Source organism: Barbatula barbatula (assembly GCF_947034865.1).
Source record: "Barbatula barbatula genome assembly, chromosome: 17".
In the NCBI taxonomy this organism is placed as follows: domain Eukaryota; kingdom Metazoa; phylum Chordata; class Actinopteri; order Cypriniformes; family Nemacheilidae; genus Barbatula; species Barbatula barbatula.
In genome coordinates, this window is record NC_136780.1 from 8777913 (window position 1) to 8798484 (window position 20572).

General features: G+C 42.0%; 1 protein-coding gene across 2 annotated transcripts in view; it reads right to left on the reverse strand.

Annotated features, from left to right (window-relative positions):
- rerea (arginine-glutamic acid dipeptide (RE) repeats a) overlaps positions 1–20572 on the reverse strand; it is an 84058-nt gene that overhangs the window by 38151 nt on the left and 25335 nt on the right. For both annotated transcript variants that reach the window (XM_079478524.1, XM_079478523.1), the window contains exon 3: positions 17015–17085. In XM_079478524.1, coding sequence (XP_079334650.1) covers positions 17015–17085 — 71 coding nt within the window. The remainder of the gene's footprint in view (positions 1–17014; positions 17086–20572) is intronic.

Consider the following 20572-nt stretch of genomic DNA (forward strand, 5'->3'; position numbering starts at 1 on the left):
GACTGGCGGCTGTTCACATAATCTCCGTGTCTATTTCCTCGCCCAGATTCTTGATCTCGCAGGCTATTTCCTGTAGTTGGACGTTGGGGGATATCACATCAGGTGTGTTTGATATGAGGAGGCAGTGGCTGTGATGTGTATCACAGCGTGTGTTGGGTTGCTACACACAGCAGGTGTAACTGCCTCATTTCCCCTCCTCCATTTCCCTCCTTCAGAACCGTTCCCCCCATTGACTAAAATGCTAGGGGCTGGACATGAAGGAAGGGGGTAGACATGCTACATGATTGACAGCAGTCTCCAGGCAAGAATGGGTGGAAGTGTTAGTGTTTAAATGGTTGTTATTGTAACAATTGAGGGAAATAATATTTTGTTGATGCTTGCATAATAAGGAAATAATGTAAAGACAGAAATCTCTTACATGAGCAGAATGATAAAAGTGTAGTCTATAAAAAGCACAAATGGAGTATTTTCCAAGTGCTCTTGCAGTTTCAGAGTAATCCAGACAATAGAAGGAAATAAACAGTTATAAATACAACTTTCAATAACACTGAATTACAAAGCCCCACACAAAAAGCTTTCAAAGCTGGTGTTTACTATACCACTGCTAAATTAAATTAAAGAACAACAAGTAGTTTTAACAGAATCTAAATCGAATGTGATGACATAAACATGGGATACTATGAAATAACACTGAGGCAACAAACAAACAAACATCACAGCCATCCTACAATCCTTTTACTGTAGCTGCTGAATCCACTGCTGACTTAAGATGTTACCCAAGATGAAGGATCGGGTTTAATCTAATCTAAAACCTGCCTGTGCCAACCCTAAATGTCTGCTGACAGTGTAGATTTATAGACTGAGGCACGTCGACTGAGAAAGGAAAATGCCTGTGAGCTCTTGGGACGCCAGATCTGTGTTCCTGACCTCCACGGTCACAGTCACAGTATAGAGTTACTCCATAATTCTACAACTGCCCTGACACAACCTTGTCACACGGCCGGTAAGATAATGTACTACACGAGCACAAGGCTGCTGGAACAGCCTCCCAGAAATGTGAAACATCTCCAAACATTTGAGCACAAAGGCAAAACACATGAGCTGGTGAGCTTATCCAGTCTTGAATCTGTAGAGAGTGCGATGGCGGATCAGTCGCATAAGCACCAGGCTCGGTTTAGCCTTGAGTCGCTGCTCATGTCTCTGCGCTTCCTGAATGAAAGGAGAGAGAGAGACAATGTGCTGCCTTGTTAGTGTGGTCTAATGACTGGGTCGTTTCACTCGCCGGGGAGGGGAGCAGCCATGCATTCATAGATAAACACAGACAGGATCATGGTGAGGTGAAAAGGGCTGATCCACAGGCAATGGTTGCACCGTGGCATTTAATTTTGTTGTATGTTCATTTTGTTAAATAAACAATTCGCTAAATGTTCGCATTTAAACAAACCGTATGGTACATTGACATCTACCGGTTCAGATTGGTATCGGAGTCTAAATTAAAAATATTGGATGTGCATGCGCAGTAACGTTTGGTTGTTGTTAAGATGAAACCGTCGATACTAGATATTTCAATTTCTTGAAGTTTTTCTAACGGTGTCACAATGCATTATGAGATTGCCTTCACCTTTAAAAGAGTCTGAAGCACGCCTATAAAACACTGGATTTGTAGACAGCTCACTACATTTCGGAACAGAGCGCGTGTTTACAAGACTGATGTATAAACTAAACAAGCTGTAGGGCCTTTAAGGTACAATACAGAATACACAGAGAAAAATGGGGTGCGCGCGTGTTTAAATGTGAACCAGGCCTGGTTGGCTGGTTAATTCCAGCATCAAGGCTACGGCATGGGCCGCTGAGTAGTGCCGGGTGTGATGGAGCACAGTAATGGAAGGCAGGAAATGAGAAGTCTTGGTAAAGCCACGGCTAATCGATCAGTGTGCTCGGGCTGGAGCGAGCCAAAGCTGATGCAGGGAAAGCGGCTTGTGGTGGCAGACGCTGCGCAAACCCTTCGTCTTACACAATGGTCTTTGTTCCTGTGTGCTCAAGCTCTAATTGCACTGGTGACTAACTTGAGTCCTGATTATTTGATTGGGCTGATTACAGCGCTCACCTTTCATTGGCTAGTGTACATGTGGCACAGCAGTCTTGGATTTGGTACAGGAACTTTTTTTTAAAAGTAGGTTTAGGTGAGACAGAGATCTGATTTAACAGATCCAAGTCAAATCAACCGAGAAGAAATCAGCAGCTGATGGGAATATTTATGAACGCTAGCTCTGTTCCAGATCCTAGTGAGTTGCCTACATAGGCAGCTTTGTAAGGTATTGCAAGCACACAGCTGGTTATAAAAGTATGTAGAAAACATCCTGGTACATTTTATATAAACTTCTAAGCCAGGCAGCAGATAACAAGGCAGCTTACTAGGTTTTGAAACCGAGTGGTTGTTATATTCAAGACCGAGAAAGAGATAACTAAAAGGCACAGAGGAAGAAACAGACATGCTGTTCCTTATAATGCCACTCTACAGGAAGTGGTAATCACCAAATACATTTGAGTGGACAAAAACAGTAAGTCAAGAAAACAGCTACCCATACGTCTGATACCACACACACACACGACTCTTTCAAACATCAACCTCTGCAAATATTTAGTTTGTAATATCTCCCACATAAAGGAGCCAAAGCATTTGACTGATCCAGATCACGCATACTAAGACGTGGGCAAACATTCAACAATCTACAAGAAACTGGAGTGTGGGGATCTTTGGATGATTCAGAGCGCTTGTGCCTGGGCAGACGGTAAACTAACCGGCCTGTGACATGCCAGCTGGAGCCCCGCCTTCTGGCTCTACTGCGGTTACGGCATCCGTGGCGATTACCAGCGACGCGAGTTCATACAAACACGCACAAGATTATGCAGACTCAACTATACATCTCAAGTCACTATCCTTCCGCAGACCGACAGGCACACACGTACTCTTTCCGTATACGTTTGGATTTTAATGAGCGTGTGTACGCAGCTGAAACAGCCCCCTACGTGGCGGAGGGGGAGAAATAAAGAGGAGCGCCACGGGGAGCTGCTTGTCTGTGTTCCAGACTGTCAATCTGCCAGAGGAGCCGTGCACTACAGGCATGAGGAGAGATCATCTGCCTCCTCCAATCCCTCTCTGTTCTCTTTAATTACACCCGCACAGCACATACAACTATTCACGCGCACCGAATTAACATCGACGGAGAGGAAACGAAGCAGACCTCCTTTTTTGACGCGTGTATGAGAGACGGCTCAGACGGGGAGTTACTGGCCTCAGCTCTGTGTCAAGGAGAAGAGGAGATAAGCATCTCTCTGTGGAGGAGAGGACAGAGGAGAAGAGGAGGAGACTGGCAGCTGGAGTTCAAGGGTCACGGCGAACTCTCTGGCTCTGGTTTCTATCCCAGCATGCCATCTTTCAGCAGTTTTTCAATCCGTACACACATACAACAGCAACCAACTCTGTTCTTTGTTATCCAGTGCCTACACAGTCCTGCCAGATAAGAGCTCAGGTCAATCTAATGAGATTTAATGGGTTGTTACACGCGCACACACACAGGTTAGAGGGAGTCGTACAGTCACATTGAAAATTTCTCGTGCTTAGTTCTACAGAAAAACGAGAGCATGTGTTCGAGGGAGGGCTGCGAAGACATCAGCTATTTGACATGTTTATCAAGTACCATAGTACATTTGGAGTAAACTGATATCTAAATTGTCCGAATGCGGTACTGGCCTCCTCCGCTAAGCTTAACATCGATTCAAGCTGGCACAGAAAGCGCACCAGGCTCGCCACATCACACTAGATTAAAATGAAAACAAGAAACGAAGCGTCTGCATGCATTAATGTCCGCTGGGATGAAGGACGAAGCAAAGTGGGGGTGACAGCTCAATGTGGTCCTCTGCCTATGCGCGTGTGCACGAGAAAGGGGGTGTGGTTATTGATCGCCCCTGGCTCGGAGATGATGCTCGGCATCATTAGTGCAGCGGTCTGTAGATGATCCCTTTTCTTTTTTACACTTTGGTCACCCACTTGCAACGTGACGACCAATCAACATCCAGCTGGCTGACTGACAGCCTTGCACAGCCAGTGATTGAATGGCAGGGAGCGGTGGAGAGGTGATAATCCACTATCAGAGGTGTCTGTGTATGATGACAGAAAAGAACTGTTTGTTTGCAAGCCTGCTGAGAATTACAACCATTTGAACTGCCCCTCCCTGCATTTGTTTTTCTTTCTTGCTGTATTTTTTCGTCTCTCTCTCTCTCTCTCTCTCTCTCGTATTGATTGCACAGCCTCCCCTGATTGCAGCCCTGATGTATTGACCATCCGGCTCTCCGAGATGCAAACAAACACGCATGCATGACACACAAAGTGTGTGTGTTTGTGTGAGTGATAACACGCTGTCAAGACCCACATGCAAATGCTATACATGGAGGGTGTAAAAGCCCACAGCTCCTGCTCTTTTGCACACTGGGGTCCATCGGTCATTGTCAGTCGGCGTGCACATGTCCCCTTGCTTTTCTTATTTTCTTATCTTACTTTTGCAAACAATTTTACACTTCACATACACAAACACTTCTTCTGGCTCAGGAAAAGTGGCACTAAGAAATGTTTTGATCACTGTCATTTGCTTCAGCTCGCAGACTCTTCACAATGGGTTTGATCTAACTGCTCACACTCCACCCTAATGTACCGCCACAGCCATTACCCACAATTCCACCATAGTGCTCGGATGCTCTCTAATTACACCTGCATCTATGTGCAATTTCAACACACACAAAGTTCTCACAATCTCATAATGGTGGTTGACACGCTTTAGTACACTTATTGTGTATTTTCAAAACATGAATATAGAAAACATGATTTTTTGAGAAAATGGGTAGTTGACAAATAAACCATAAATGTCTCCTACAGTGCTACAATTTATAAAACGAACCGATAATATTATTACTTTATATTATTAATATTTGTAGTATAGTATTCATATAATTGTTTTACCATGTCACACCATAGGACACATTTACGGTTTATTTGTTAAGTACTCAAATATACAGCCCGCAGTAAATGCTGTGGACAAATATTTGGCCAGAAAAATAGGCACCATGATCTGACACAATATTTAAACTTATAATTAAATGAAAATAGACTATTTACAAATGTCTTGCCTCATAGTGCCTAATTGTTAAATTGGTCACAAATACCATTTAATATGTATTGAGTTAAAATATAAATAATTTTCTTAAAAATTTAGTTGTTCTTTCAAACCAGAAAAAAGAAAAGTCCCTGTAGGACATCATAACGCCACATGTTTTGCTTCAGATCGCCTTCAACTACTTGAAACATAAAATGCGCCATTAAATACAATGACATGCATGCTTTCCATGCCACAACTTATAAATCAATCACACTGCAAACAGAAGACAACACTGGCCAGGAGTATATCCAACAGTATGACATCATTCTCATGCCTTGTCTACATTTTCATTTTTTTAAATGTCAGCCTCCCACATACGGTAAAGAGCCGCTGTTCTCTAATGGCTGCCGGTGACAGCAGTTTGACAGCTCTGGCACAGATCGGTACGATGTGTCGATGCTCTTCGACTCACTCCTCTCAGTTTTTTTACTCTTCCGTAAACCTTTATGTAAACCCTTACCATCCATTCAACCGTAGTGCTAAGAAAAGAAAGATAGTACAAGAAAAAAGGCCAGGTTGAAGCCATAAACCCTTGATATTATGCCTGCTCTGGCTACCACTTGGCATTTAAATGCCATTTGTGGCAGCAAACAGTTCACACTTAATTACAGCGGGCAGGCAGCTGTAGCGGCCTGCCTTTCCACGCAGAGGCAAGCTGAGCCGCCAGCACCAGCCCTTTCAACTTCCCATGCCGCTAAAAGAGAGCTCACCTTTTAAATACAAAATTGGATCGCTGCTCAGAACATCTCAGCGAGGGTTTCCCGACTTCTGAGATGTTGGCTAGTGCCTCCGTTCTTCAAACACTCCACCATCAGCCTGTCCTGCTGCCCCAGCGGTGGATATAATCAATTGGCCTTTATACAGCACCATGAGATCTGCCTTTGTGTGTATGGGTGGGTGTGTGTGTGGGACACTGAAGCATAGATAGAAGCCTCCTCTGAGCTGTGAACCTGCTTGGATGATGTGCGGTACAGAGACATTACAAAGGTTTCTCTGCCACTATCACTCTGAACTGACCTTGGCACAGTAAAGGAAAAGGCCATATTTTGAGTTAAAATAACAGCAGTTTACAACTGCCTGTGTCATGCGATGAACAAATATCAGCTCCGGACATACACACCAACTCCATCAAACATTATCATAAAACACTTTCCCATTTATAACTACACAATTTTCCCTTATTTCATAAGCTCATTTTATATTTCTTGTATATTTCTTGTTATTTCTTAACTAAATAACACCAATTCATATTTACTGCTTAAAGGGATTATTCTGTCTTCATTTACTCTTTGTTTTTCATTAAATTATTTGTAATCTAATCTGTAATGGACAAGGCATTATTGTATTTTCACAGCCCTAGTAAGAAAACAAGCTGAACTAAAACATTAGCTAAATTCTTGTTTCTCAATAGTGATTTAGTGAGAACAGAATCATCTTATCTGCCTGAATGTGCAAACCATGCCAAAAGAGGCTGGACTCTATCTGTCCCACATCAATCTGTGAGCGAAATCCATCACATCCCAATTTATTACGTTTTATTTGGAAACCACCAAGGTAATGTCACCTGATAAGGGGTTCATGTTTGTTGATAAAAGGCAGCTGCTTAGTAATAATGCCCATCTTATTCAGCCTAACACACACCACTACCCTGACTTCTCCCCCGGTTTTTTTCTCTATATCAAATACTAATCCAGGTCTTATAATGTGCTTGGCATTTCCTAACATGCAGCCAACCTCAGCCGACTCACTCCTAAACCATCAGTCCGAAGCCAACCATATTCTGCTTCAGTATCACGCATCTATGCGCCCGCTTGTTTTTGAGTGGCACTGGAGATGTCGGGGAGCATATGTGTCACAGCAGACAAAAACGCACACAGACGTACTCTGGGTTTAATCTGTCTCAGCTAGCGCAGCACACACCCAGACACAAACTCCATATCACCTTCTAGGCAGGTCTACACATTAAATCGGGCCATTTCATCTTCAGCAGCAGGGAAGAGCGGCATGCATCTCCTCAGCAACACAGATCTGCCCCGGACATGTGTGTCCACTGCATTACAAATGGAGACCATCACCTCATCTTCCAACATGCCCACAGGCAGACATTTATCAACACCACCAGGCAGCGGCAGAGGCTTTCGAAAACAAACGTTGCCAACACGTAAGCGTGCAGAAAATTATCTGGTGTTCTATCTTTCTATCGCATTACTTTTTCTTCAAGCTACAAAGAGCTATTCTGCTACAAATGGCTGAGGCATAACTGCAATCTATAAATGGGATGTTAAGTTCAATAGCCCAAGGTTAGAATTGGAAAGAGCCCGAGCACCTCAATGCCCTCCGCATTATTCTTGTCACATAGTCAGCTCGCAGTATCATAATTTGTTTATGAACATGAAAGAAATGAAAACGAATAAAACATCTATCCTTGACAAAAAAATCCTGGCAACTTTGCAGCCTTGTGCTAGAACTGATTGTGAAATCATTCTACAAATTTGTTTCTACAAATAATTTGCATAAAAAAAGCCCACCAGCCTTTTAAAAGGGTTCATAAAAGTCAATTAAAATGTGTACCTCAAATTACTATTGGATGCTTGCCCTGACATCATCGCTGCAAGGCGCTCACACAACAGGAGAACTTGCAAACAAAAAAATGTGTTGCACGTAAACGCGCTCCAAAATAAGACACCAATATTACCTTTCAGACTAAGTGGAAGCCAAGTAATTCATGTGAGCACATCCCTTACAAACCACAAATGTGTTGGATATACGATGACGAATGCACAGGGGGAAAAAAGAAGAAAGCCCAAGAGGAAGGAACAACCTGAGAGGCGTGAGGATGTAGGGCTATGGAATTTTCTAGCGCCTTATATTTCCTATCCTCCCCAGGCCAGAGGCCCATCCCACTCCCTCTAGTGTTTTATCTTTTATGAGAGCTAATTTGCAACATGTGTTCTTTAATGGAGAGAGCCACCCGATAGAAGCATGTGAACCCGATAGCGCTGTAAATCTGCACTTCCACAGCTTTTTTTATTGGCATGTCACACTTTGGACAAGCTGGAAATTACACCAGGTGAACTGAGAAGCAGCCCTGAGACACTCTAGAATAGCGCCGAAGAAAGGAAGAGAGAAAGAGACAGATGAGAAAGAAATGGTGTAAGGTGCTGCGAGCCGGAGAGAGGGAGAAAAAAGAGAGAGGGAGAGACAGGAGAGAGAAAGGGAGGATCCAATTACAAGCCAGTCAGGCCAAGCACATGTATTTGGAGAACCGGATTGTTGCAATAAATATTGGCCGCGCAAAGACTGTGTAAGGCACTTGGCTATACACAGCAATAACCAAATTTCTGTATTACTTTGGGGCAAATATCAATTACAGTGTTTTAGTTAACAAGAACAGGAAATCCAGCTGGGGAATAAAAACGACACCGGTGTTTGGGTGGGGGTTCGGAAACACAATTTATCCGTGTTAAGAAAAACCCTTTCAATTTCATTCGCCCTATAATCTTTGTGGGTGAAAAAAAAATCAATTCCAAGACATCAAGTCACGTTTTCAATAATAATTAAAATGCTGAGGATTACATCAATGCGCTTGTTGTTTTATTACACTGTGATTGTCAAAGTGTAAACATTCCCTTTGTGTTGGTATCTGAATTTTTTTTCTCTTTGACATCAAAGCGTACAAAAGATAGAGCAGCTTGCCTTTCCTTTTTCCCAGATGAAACAGTCGGGTTGAATGCCAGGACTCAGCGTTCCCGGCTTCAGAAGCTAGTGAAGACATCAGAAGAGGGAATTTGCCTGTGATGTGCCAAAAACCGCCATTGTGTCTCTGAGGCGAATTCCACCGATTCGAAACAAGGAAAGTGAAATTAACATAGACGCTCCTCCGAGACCCAAATGATTTCTAATGCATAAAAATACTTGACAAATACCAACCCCACCACCAGCGCGGTGGTCCGGGAAGGGAAAGCCGTGATAATGAAATGTGTCTAGAAAGGCTCGGTTTAATAATTTAGTCTCGCCGTCAAGGAGCTGCTATTGATTGTGCTTTCAGGTATCTTATGAAAATGTTATCTCCAGCCTAGCATTCTCGCAAGCTCCATCTGGCAATGTAATCACCACCCGTACCCCATTGTTGACCCCACACGCCTCCATTTTGAGTTTACCTCTTGTTCTCCTTTATACCTTTTCCCCTCTGCCACACAGCTGGTTACCATAGTAGCGTTTACTGAAAGCACAGAGCTGTTAAATGGATAAGGGAAAGAGAGGATGAGTGTGTATGTGTGTGAGAGAAAAATAAATAAGGAAAGATAGAAATAAAAGGAGATTGTGAAAAAGAAAAAATACAAAGGTTTGTGATCTTTTTTTGATTGGATGATACTACAATTCGTATTCTTTCTCTGCGTCTTCTGTTAATGGGTTACCGTTGTTACAAAGTATACATGCTTTATACATTTTCTGGTGTGTCTACAATTACCATCTGCATAAACGCACTATTATGGAGATGAACAAGAAAGTGTTTTTTAGAACTGCACCAAAAGACAAAACGACCCAAACAGAGCTTCAATTGGTTTTGGAGAGATGCCCATTTAGAAGTAGCGACAGGCAGGGCTGTGTATTTTGCACAGTGCTAAGTACCTAATGTCATTACCACCAGCAGCATTAATGCTTCCTTTAGTGGCATTTCAAGTGTACTGGAGGGAGGGAGAGAAAACCGGCCCTGCACTTCATTCAAGAACATTAATCAAAACGGCCATTAAGTTGCAGCATTTCACATAAGATTTACTTAGTGTCTCAATGCGTTGGGGATTTACGGTCATGTTTCGCAGAAATAAACTGGAGCGATTAATAATTTGAGAGGAAGAGTAACATCAAAACAATGAAAAGTCAAGTCAGAAAAATAAAAATGGAGGGAGGGGGCATGTAGTGCTCACACAAAAAACGGAATACCATTGGTCTCTCGAATTACTTCAAAAGGCCATTGGGGAAAAGTGCATGTTTTAGCATGTTTAGCCATGCTGCTGAATTTAGAAGTGTGTGTGATGTCATCCTGCTTGCTTGACAAAAAGCAACACAGAATACTGCTGGTTCTCTAGATGATGGCGAAGCCCTCCGCCGGAGGCACGGTTGTAGAAGGATCGAGGAGCCACACATACTAACTGCACAACAAAAACCTGGGGGCCACTTGTGAGCAATGCACTTTTACATATTAATGCATGCAAATTCACCCGCTCGTTTTCATCAGCTGAGCGGGCAGAGGAGTGATGGGGGGTGGGCGGCGAACACATCAAGTGTAACACTAGCATGAGAGAAATAGAGAGAGCGAGAGAGATAGAGAACGCAAAACCACCTATGTCCACGAAGCCCCTCTTAATGACTGCAGGCTCCCTGATGTAAAGATGGCAGCTTCGCTCAATAAATATTAACAAGAGCTGCGGCTGATGGTGCTGCTCACTGATCCATAATTGCATTTCAAAATGCTGGAGCTCAGGAGAGAGGGGGAGAGAGAAGGAGATCCTGTTAAGGGAGAAATACGTCTGCAAAGTTGAGGCTCTTGGACTGATGAGGCTACCTACATATCCCACCCACCCTTGGCCAAATGGGGATTTAATCAGAGCTGCGACGGGCATTTAATATAGACGCTAGCCATTATTACACTTTAATGTTATACAGGCCCTTTAATTTCTTCTCCCGTTTACATGGATGGAGGGGTGACGGATGCATTTGCGCACAACTGTATATCTACATTAGCGGTAATGCTCTTATTTGTGGCCATCGGTGCTGCTGGCTTACGGGTTGGAGAAATACCCACGGGCGCCATTGTGCAGGGCGTACGTGCATCTTTTCGTAAACCCACTTTTAAGATGGTTGACGCGTGCATGTACATATATTTGCATCTTCATGAAGGCGCTTTAATTAAGGCTTTGAATCATTAGCTTTTGAGGGCTCTGAGATAAGCGCGGAACCTATCAGGAGTGAATTACGCAGGGAGAGAATTTGCATCCCACGAACGCAGGATCTAATGCCTTTTATTTAGCTTCAGGAGTGCTGGCACCGGGCTTATCAAACACTTAAACGACACACCCTAATCAACAATATCCGCACTGCCAATAATCAATAGCCTGTGCTAATTGACATTTTAAAGCAGGACCACTAAAGCAAGGGTCAATGCGGGGACAGTTCAAATTGCAGTGTCCTTGCCATCCACTGGGCTATTGTTTCAAGTGAATCCTTAGGGACCTATGTATAGCTCGGCGAGCGAACAGCAGGGGTAAAAACCTGCATCAACAGGCCAAAGCAAAAATATTTAAATAACATTTAGGAAAAATATATAAATAAATTGGAAAATACAATTAAGATTAAAACTAATGAATTAATAAAATGTAATAAAAATAAATAAAATAAAATACATAATTTAAGTAATTGATTCAAATAAAAACAATTAATTGTATCCGCGTAATATATTAATTTAAGTACATTAATTTAAAAAATGACTAATATTAAAGGTCTAGTATGTAAATTTTGGAGTGATATTTTTATAGAAATGCATTATAATATACATAGCTATGTCTTCAGAGGTGTTGTACACAATTAAGTGTTATGTTTTATTACCTTAGTATGAGCAATTTCTATCTACATACACTGCGAGTCCCCTTGCATGTAATTAACCATGTTCTGTCAGCCATCGTAATGTTTCGAAAGGGAGGGGGAGGGGTGGAGTGAGCTGTTTGTTGCAATTCGCAACCTTGCCGCTAGATATTCATGACTGGACCTTTAATAAAAGTTATATTAAAATTACACATGCATAAGTAATGAATGGATTTAACAGTTCATCACAATGGTGAGAAAAATGTATATAAATGTAACTTAGCCGAACATGAAAATTCTGCTTTCGCAGAAGACACATGGCTTTTAAATTAACGAAGGAAGGGGGTCCATCACCCGAGGATAACACACTTTGGGGTCCGTGCCATCTAAAAGGATAAAAACCTGTGGACGTTTGATGCTCAAGACACCTGCAGATGTGCGGCATCCATGCGCATTAGCCGCATCACTCCATGTCAACACTGCCACAACCCAACAGGAACTCCAACCTTAAGACCTTTTTTTAAAAAGCCTGTTTGTGATTTCATGCATTAACAATACTTCACTCCGCCCCGTCGTTGTGCTTCATTGGAAATCACAAGTTCCTTCTCATAATTGTATTGTACATCACACCTAATTAAATGTCCATAAGCACCAATACAGCAAGAAGAGCAGGGCATTTCTGCCCGCGGCCGAGCCCCCAGAGGCGAGCAGCAATCACTCCATTAGAGCCAGCGCTGTGCTGCAGCTGAGCTGGCCAATATCAGCAAATTAGTTTAGCCACGGGGATGGGGGAAGGGTGCCACGGCAACACACCGACAACAAGACTGTCAGTCATCAGGCATATGCAGCCAGCCCAAATTAACAGGAGGAACAAGTGAGAGAGGCAGGCGGAGACAAAGAGGCAGGACATTGAGACCGAGATTGACTCGAGGAGAAAAACCTGTGCTGTTTATGATCGATTTGGTGGTGAATTGTCTTTGTGTCTGAGCAACCCCTCAGAGATCCTTCTCCCTCTCTTTCTCTCTCCCTGCCTCTCTCTTTCTTCCCAATGTCTCAAGGCTCTATTTTCATCCAATCGAGTGTCAACACGACTCTTTTGATTCGCGCACGCTGTTTTGATTCACGCACGCTGAATCACTATATAACACAATACCCGTTTCCCTATTAGCAACAGATACTTAAGTGAACGTGTTGTTCTCATCACGTTAAAACGCTGAACGTGTTACGTGCTGCACTGATGGAATGAGGCTGAAAAATAAACACGCTGAGGTTGTCAGCGTCCTTGAAATCAGTATGCAACGCTAGACTCGAGGAACAAAATGGTGCTGGGTTAACAGCGGTCCATTATCGAACATGAAATGAATGCAACTAGTCATTCTGATCACAGTAATGACTTCGTATATGGTACAAACCTGCAATATCCGTATTTTGACAGCCAAAACTATACATTTGATTATTAAAAATATATTATTGTATCTACCCCAATGAGCATCAAGAGCAGATGCAGGAGTCTTTAAATGCAACTGCAGTGTAATGCATGTATTGCAGAGGCAAAATGATGAAGAACAGTTTTATTTTATTTAACAAAACCAAAATGTACTTGCATTGAGAGCTTGGCGACCGTTACATATTTTATACAAGCTGCTTGATTGAGGTTACAAGCTAGTGCCACCCTAAACAATCCTGATGCATTTCCCCGGCCCCTTGAGTCTCTCCATTATTCTTTCTTTACCAAACTGTTTACACGAGCGGAGAGGAGCTCAGTCATCTGCGTCTTAATCACAGTGTGTGTGCTCAGAAACAAGGGTGGAGGCATCTGTCCTTGTACATCTTTAAACCCTTTTAAGCATCGAGAGGCGAGCAAGATATGAATGTGAGCGCAGTGGAACAAAATGAAAAGGTTGAGTGAAAAGCGCGTCGATTAATGGTGTGATTTTGACTGAGTGAAGGTTGGAAACATTTCTGTGACGGTGTACAGATCTGCTCCACACACACAGGGCACAAAAAGATTCAGAGTAGGCGGAGGGATTGATTGTAGTATGCAGGTTTGGTCTCCGGTGCTAACTGGATTCCCAGGTCATTAGATAAAGTACATGGGGTGACGTTGTTCAACCCTTAAGACTAGAGGAGAACCGTATTAATGAGGTTGTTTTGTCAGAAGCGAGGCAATTTCCACGGATCGTGGCAGAAGAGGGTCACCGGGATCGGCTGCTGAGAGCTAGGCTCACGTGACACAACAGAAGCTCTCCGACGCAAGCTAGCAAAAACACAGCTGAAGCCGAGTGTGCTACAAGTATTTAATACCGCAGGAGAAACCCATCCTCCAGAGAGCCATGATCATCACGCATGTAATGAATTGACTTTATTATGTAGAAGCACTCTGTAAATCTGCTAATGCTGGAACCTGCCGATACCCTCATTTAGTATTATGGCCTCTCCTGTTTTCAGAGATCTCAAATGCTCTATACAAGTGGATGAATTAAATCCTGGGATGAATTAAGGCTGAGAAAGAGAGAGAATGCAGGAGCGGGGATGTCAATGAGGGGGGTGAGGTGGGGTCAGGGCAATCGACCTAAAGGCTTTTCTACCATTTTAGTGGACAGATGCTCGTGTCCCAGTTAAGAACAGAGGGGTGACAAAAGCGGTGAGGGTCTAACTTATTTTCGACTGACATCACATGGGCTATAAAATGAATTTCATCCAAGATTATTTTGGGGAAATAAAAATATCAAGAACACACAACAACAAAAAACGAATTATTTAAAAACAAATAGGTCAAAATAGAAGTACAACACGTGTGAAATTGTATTAAACATTAATTCTACTAAACAAAATGACAAAAATTTGACTCAACAGGCTACATCTGTGTAATAATGGTTTAATATCAACAGTTTTTTTCTTAACACTAACACACACAACCAAAAGCACTTAAAAATAATTAAGTTGAAAATAAAAAGTAAAAAATTGGTGCTGTCTAAAAATAATTAGTTAAAGCATGCAATGTTTTTTATCCAGATTAACGCATTAAAATATTTAATGCAATTAACTCGGCATCCGTTTTTCTGTCGTGCTTTGGCTAGCGTTATATTATATGATCACTCTCTTACTCCTGCAAAGGCTTTTAAACCATTTAAGCAAGATTTTACTTTGATGCGTCCAGTACAGTCAGGCAGCTTCTAGCTGTGCAGTGCAAAAATATCTCTGTCAGACAGCTCTCCAGAATGAAGTTCTTTCGTGCTTTAATCAAATAACGCACAAGATTATGCCTTTAAGCACATTTGTTTGGAAAAAATCACGATTAATTTCCCAAAAATTGTGTTTAATAAAGATTTTTAATCGATTGACAGCACTATTAAAAAACAAGAACCGATGTGCAAAATACTAAACACAACAGTCAACCAAACGACTGATCTAAAAACAGTCCACATCAATAAAACGATAATTATATGCATCAACGATAGACCTTTATAAGTAACGATAGAACGATGCATCCATGCAGCGCAACACACATTCACATCCACTATTTAACGACGTATCTATCTCTTTTACAGATATTGCAGTTATTCATCATCACGAAGGTTTATTATTCGTAATAAACCTTAAGCTGTCTCAGTTATAATAAGACAATTTATTACCAAAACACTTTGCAGTAATACAGTTAAAATTGGGAAAATGTGAATAATACAGTGGTTAATTTCAATCCACCATTTTCAACTGGTCTTAATAAAGGCTATTAAAATGTAATCAATAATTATCAATATCAAACAATATGAAACATTCTATCGTTGATACATTTTCACAAAAAAAAGCCACTTTTAACAACTTATCCTTCAAAAAATAAATAATGCATAAATGACTCCTCTAATCGATCACGCATGCACATTCCTAGCACTTACAGGTCAAACCGTGATCCAATCTATTTTACAAGCAACAACACGGATGATCATTGATTAATGTGATGGATAAAGTAGTTGAAGAGAAAGAAAAAGAAAAGAGTAAGGAGGGCCACTGGCGTCCTCGTCTTCCCTCTTGACATTTACTGCCATCAGACAAAGACCTCATGATCTCCACTTAATCAAGCTAAAGATAATCACAAAACATACTATATGTTATTCTTGGCAAGAGCAGACTTCTGCTGCCCTCAGCACTCTTCCCAGCAATCCGATTACAGGCTGCTCGGATGCCAGGGGTCTGGCACGCACTCTATCTCCCCCATCTTTTTCACTCAGCTCTGCACCCCATCCTCCCCCATTCAGCTCCCCGTGGCTGTCATAGCCTGCCCTGCATCCAACCCCCCACCATCACCACCTTAGCCGTTCAGTGCTATTAACAAAGCCTCCTGGGGCACCTCCACACACTCCACGGGGGAGGCGGACAGGCAAGCTGAGGGACCTCTGGGCTAATTGCCTCCTGCTGTGGGGAAGTAGCCATCAGAACGTTCGTAATGTGCTTATTTGCTTGTGAAGCAACGTTATCTCAACGCTGAGATCGTGAAATCTGGTGTGGACGCTTTTGGCACCTCTTCAGGGAAAGAGGGGGGAAATGATTTAGGAATTTCATTGGCCAAATAAATAAGATTAAATCCAAGAGGGTTTTGCTGTACCATCAACACGTCTTTTAGAGACTAGCTTTTTAAGCAGCTGATTAATAATCTATACAAAAAGTGGCAGAGCGTACTGTGATCCTCGACTAGTTTCTGCCTCGCTCTCGCCTTTTTTAATTGATCAATTATCGGCATGTAAAACCAAGCTGGCGCTATGACGTAAACATGTGCGAGCTAGACGGGGCTTTGTAGAAAATATCTGGTGCTGTGTTTCACACGGCCTAATTAAACTTGTAAATCTCTGTGTTGGAGGCTGGTTTTCCTATTGAGCAAAAAGAGTGAACAACTCCAGGCATTAAAATTAAAATCGCCAACTGTCAGCACATTTCACTTCCAAAAAACCTCAATCACAAACATGGTTAAACAAGCATGAGCTAGAAGGACTACGGTAAAATCTAAAGCACTCAACACCAGTATTACTTCTGAACAAGTGCTGGCGTACAAACCTATAGGGAAATGAATGCAGGCAATTATCCACATCAAACCTCCCGTTTGATCTTGCTTTCGACGTACAGAAAGAAATAACAAATAAAACACAATAGCGTGAGATGAGGGCATGTAGAGAGGGGGCTGTGATCTGGACAGCAGGGAGGAAGGAAAAGCCGACTCGACTCACCAGCTTAAAATCCTGAATGCTACAGATGAAGTAGGGCGTGTTCGGTCGTCGGCTCTCTATGTACACACAATCTGTGAACGAAAATACAGAGAGAGCGTTATCAGAATCATCTGCACAGACCAAATGCAAAAACATGATCTCTATAATATTCATAATCCCAAAATCAAACCTGCATAAAATCCAGTTTTCCTTTGTAAAATAAACGTGGAATGTGAGAAATAGGATTAAAATGCTGTTGGAAGCAGGACAGTCTGCTCTTTCCAGAACAAACATCAAGGGGAATCCGAGAATAAAGGCCAGTAATGTTCCGACCCAATTATCCGATGTAAGGGGTGTTTGTGGAATAAAGAGTCGAGACACAAAAAAACCATGTGGTTGACCATGCAAAATGCATCCACAAACTATGAAATCCAAACAGTGCTTAATTACATAACTTATCCAGTCTGCTGCTCTTAACAGAAGCTGAGTGGAGGGGCTATGTGCTTAAATTGAATGTGACTGGTGGTATGGTCAGGTCATGAACCTTCATCTCCTTAACAAAAACATTCACACTGCACAACCCCAACAAGAGAAAGCAGTTTTAGCTGAGCGACACACACACACACATGCACTCACGCAAACATACTTCCTTCCTCTGCGGTCAATCTGCCAAACATTTGTAGAGTGCGGGGGATGAAAAGATCACCCTCTTGTTTCCACCCGCTTTGCCACAGAGAGACAATCTGAGCCTCTCTTGAAATGGAAAAATACTTCTGTGCCGCGGTGTAGCGACATCAAAATTGTGATTTATGGAAAAAAACTACAACTGTTTGAAAGGGAGGGAGTGTTTGCTAGATAAGAATCTTATTTACACGGAAGAATGAGCCTACAGTTTGAAGACAAGCATACTTTGATAGTTCAAATGTGTTAGGAACACAAAGAGGGCTGTGCTTGGCTGCTTGGATCACCCTCTGTCAGACTCTGAGGTGCCAGCCATTGCTCCATTCAAAACATTCATTACATTACACTGCTATTTCACACTACATATCCATTTAATGTTGGCGCCTGAGTTGGTATTCGTGTTAGCCCGCCTGCTCGAGTTGAGATGTGGGTTGCTGTGGTTTCAAGTTAAGACAACAAAATAGTTGGCCCTATTTACTCTTAATATACTTTCCTGTTCTCACCATTTACAATTCATCACTGTCTTATTCTAGAAGTCAAAATGAAATAACTAGCCGCACCTCTAAAATGAGACTTCTGTTGATGTCACCAAGGCTGCAAATGCTATTGGATAGTGTTAAAGGGACAGTTCACCCAAAAATGAAAATTGTGTCATCGTGTAATCTTGTCATTTCATACTAGTACGACTTTCTTCTGGAGAACACAAAAGGAGATATTTTGAAGAATGTTGGAAACTGAACGATGGCGGTACACATTCACATCTAATGTATGAACACAAAAGCAATGGAAGTCAATAGGTTCCGCCGTTCTTTGGTTGTCAACATTCTTTTGGGTAAACTACCCTATATAACTCTGATATTGTTTTACATTTAAGGTCTGTCTCAATTCTGGTATAATCACCCACTTTCCGCCAATTCCTGAGGGATAAAATCCTGTACTACATTTTTTCATGTTAAATATCCTGTTTCAAACAGCTTCATGCCGTAACATTTTCTGCAAACATTGATTTTGAAACCCCACCTTTATACTTTTGTATTTTCTTCATGGCTCACAGCACAGTTATCTACTGGCTTGCCAAAATGCAAGGAATCTTTTTTCTCTACATTAATCCACCAACCGTGTTAAAACACTATAAGCAGCAATTCTCAAAGGTAAATCCTTTAACACGACGCAAGACGTTAAGAAATATGTCATCGTTCAGATTCATCTTTTGTTCTCTCTCTGCCCCTCCCCTCCTTGTCTGAAGGTGGCGGCACAGGTCAGTCACAGCGCTGATGGATATATTCACTTACATTATCTTGTAAATAAGAAGATGAGTGAGAGCAGAAAAAGACGACAGAGCCCAGACTACCTCACCAACCCATAAAGCCTCAGAAAACCTTGTTCAGACCGGCTATGATAACAAGCATGCGACTCAAAATGGCCCCTTCTGCATTCCTGACACCCCCTCCCACCCCCAACAGTTTACATTGAGCACAGCCTATTAAATATCTTTATTCTGCCTGCTGCATTGAACAGATAAACGCAACGAGATCAATAACACCACCGAGCCAAACAAATAAATAAAAGATGATGTGCACTAACAGAGCTGGAAAGGAATGGCTTTTCTTTTGTTAGTAGTTGCTTTTAGCCACCTCAGCCTACGCCGTGCAAATTCATCCCTGGAATAAGTGTTGAGATAATATTTATATCCATGTGGTTTTAACATCACAAAGACTTTAGCATCTCATGATCTGTGCTTAAAGTGGTCTCACACACACACAGGCGCGATCTGCCGTCCTCGCTGGTGTGCGAAAGTGTGTTTGTGTCACGCTCCAGGAGATGTGTGTTCAGGCTGCTGGGTAACGGTGAGCCTCAACCCCGTCAACAACACACGATTGTTGGTTACTGAATTAGTGAGCCGGTGACAAAATGGAGTCGCCGCTGTGGTTTGTTAATCTACATGTTTTACTGAGCTGTATGGCCTTTGTTTATGAGCCAAGAAGTGTGAATAAATGATGTGCTCAGCATAAGGGCATGGAGATATCTCAGCAGAGTGATTATCTGGTATATGACTCTCAACTTTGGCACTCAGATAAGCCACATTTACTTCCCCCTTTACATTTGATTTTAATTGTGAAACAAATATTTGAATTTCAAACGTCCTTCTACTTCCATGTTGTTGGAAGAATAGACCATTGGAAACAAGAGCACCCGACCACAAACATCACAAGTGGTCCCTTAAGCAATTCAAGTTCATTAAAGGGATAACTCGACAAAAATGAAAATTCATCGTTTACTCGCTCTCATGTCATTTCCAATCTGTATGACTTTCTTTCATGTGCAGAACACAAAAGTAGATATTGTGAAGAATGTTGGTAACTAAACAACATTAGACCCCATTGACTTTCATTGTCTGAACACAAAACCACGAAAACATCTCAAAATATCTTCTTTGGTGTTCGACAGAAGAAAGAGTCATTTACAGGGTAAACAGTGACACGAATCGATCATTTTGGGTGAAGCATCCCTTTAACTAAATGAACAAAACAACATTTGACTGTAACCACTGGGGATGGGTTGGAAGAACAGCAGACACTGTATATAAAAACCGAGCCAGAACCTATTTATTTGCAAAAACAATGCCTAAAAACATACTTGGCTGTTGGTTAACGTGAACCAGTATCCAGCGAGGCCCATGTGGTTTCAGTGTAAAAAGGATAGTCATTTAATATTAAGTTTTTGTTCACGACTGCCAAGGCGATTTTTCACTTTGAAATAACGTTCACAATAAAACCAGGGAACACGATCAAATCCAACCAGCGTTCCCATGTGTTTTTCAAACATTTAATCCGAACGGTACTTTTCTCAACCATCTGTGAAACTCTTTTCCAAACAAAAAGGTCCTCATGAACTAAA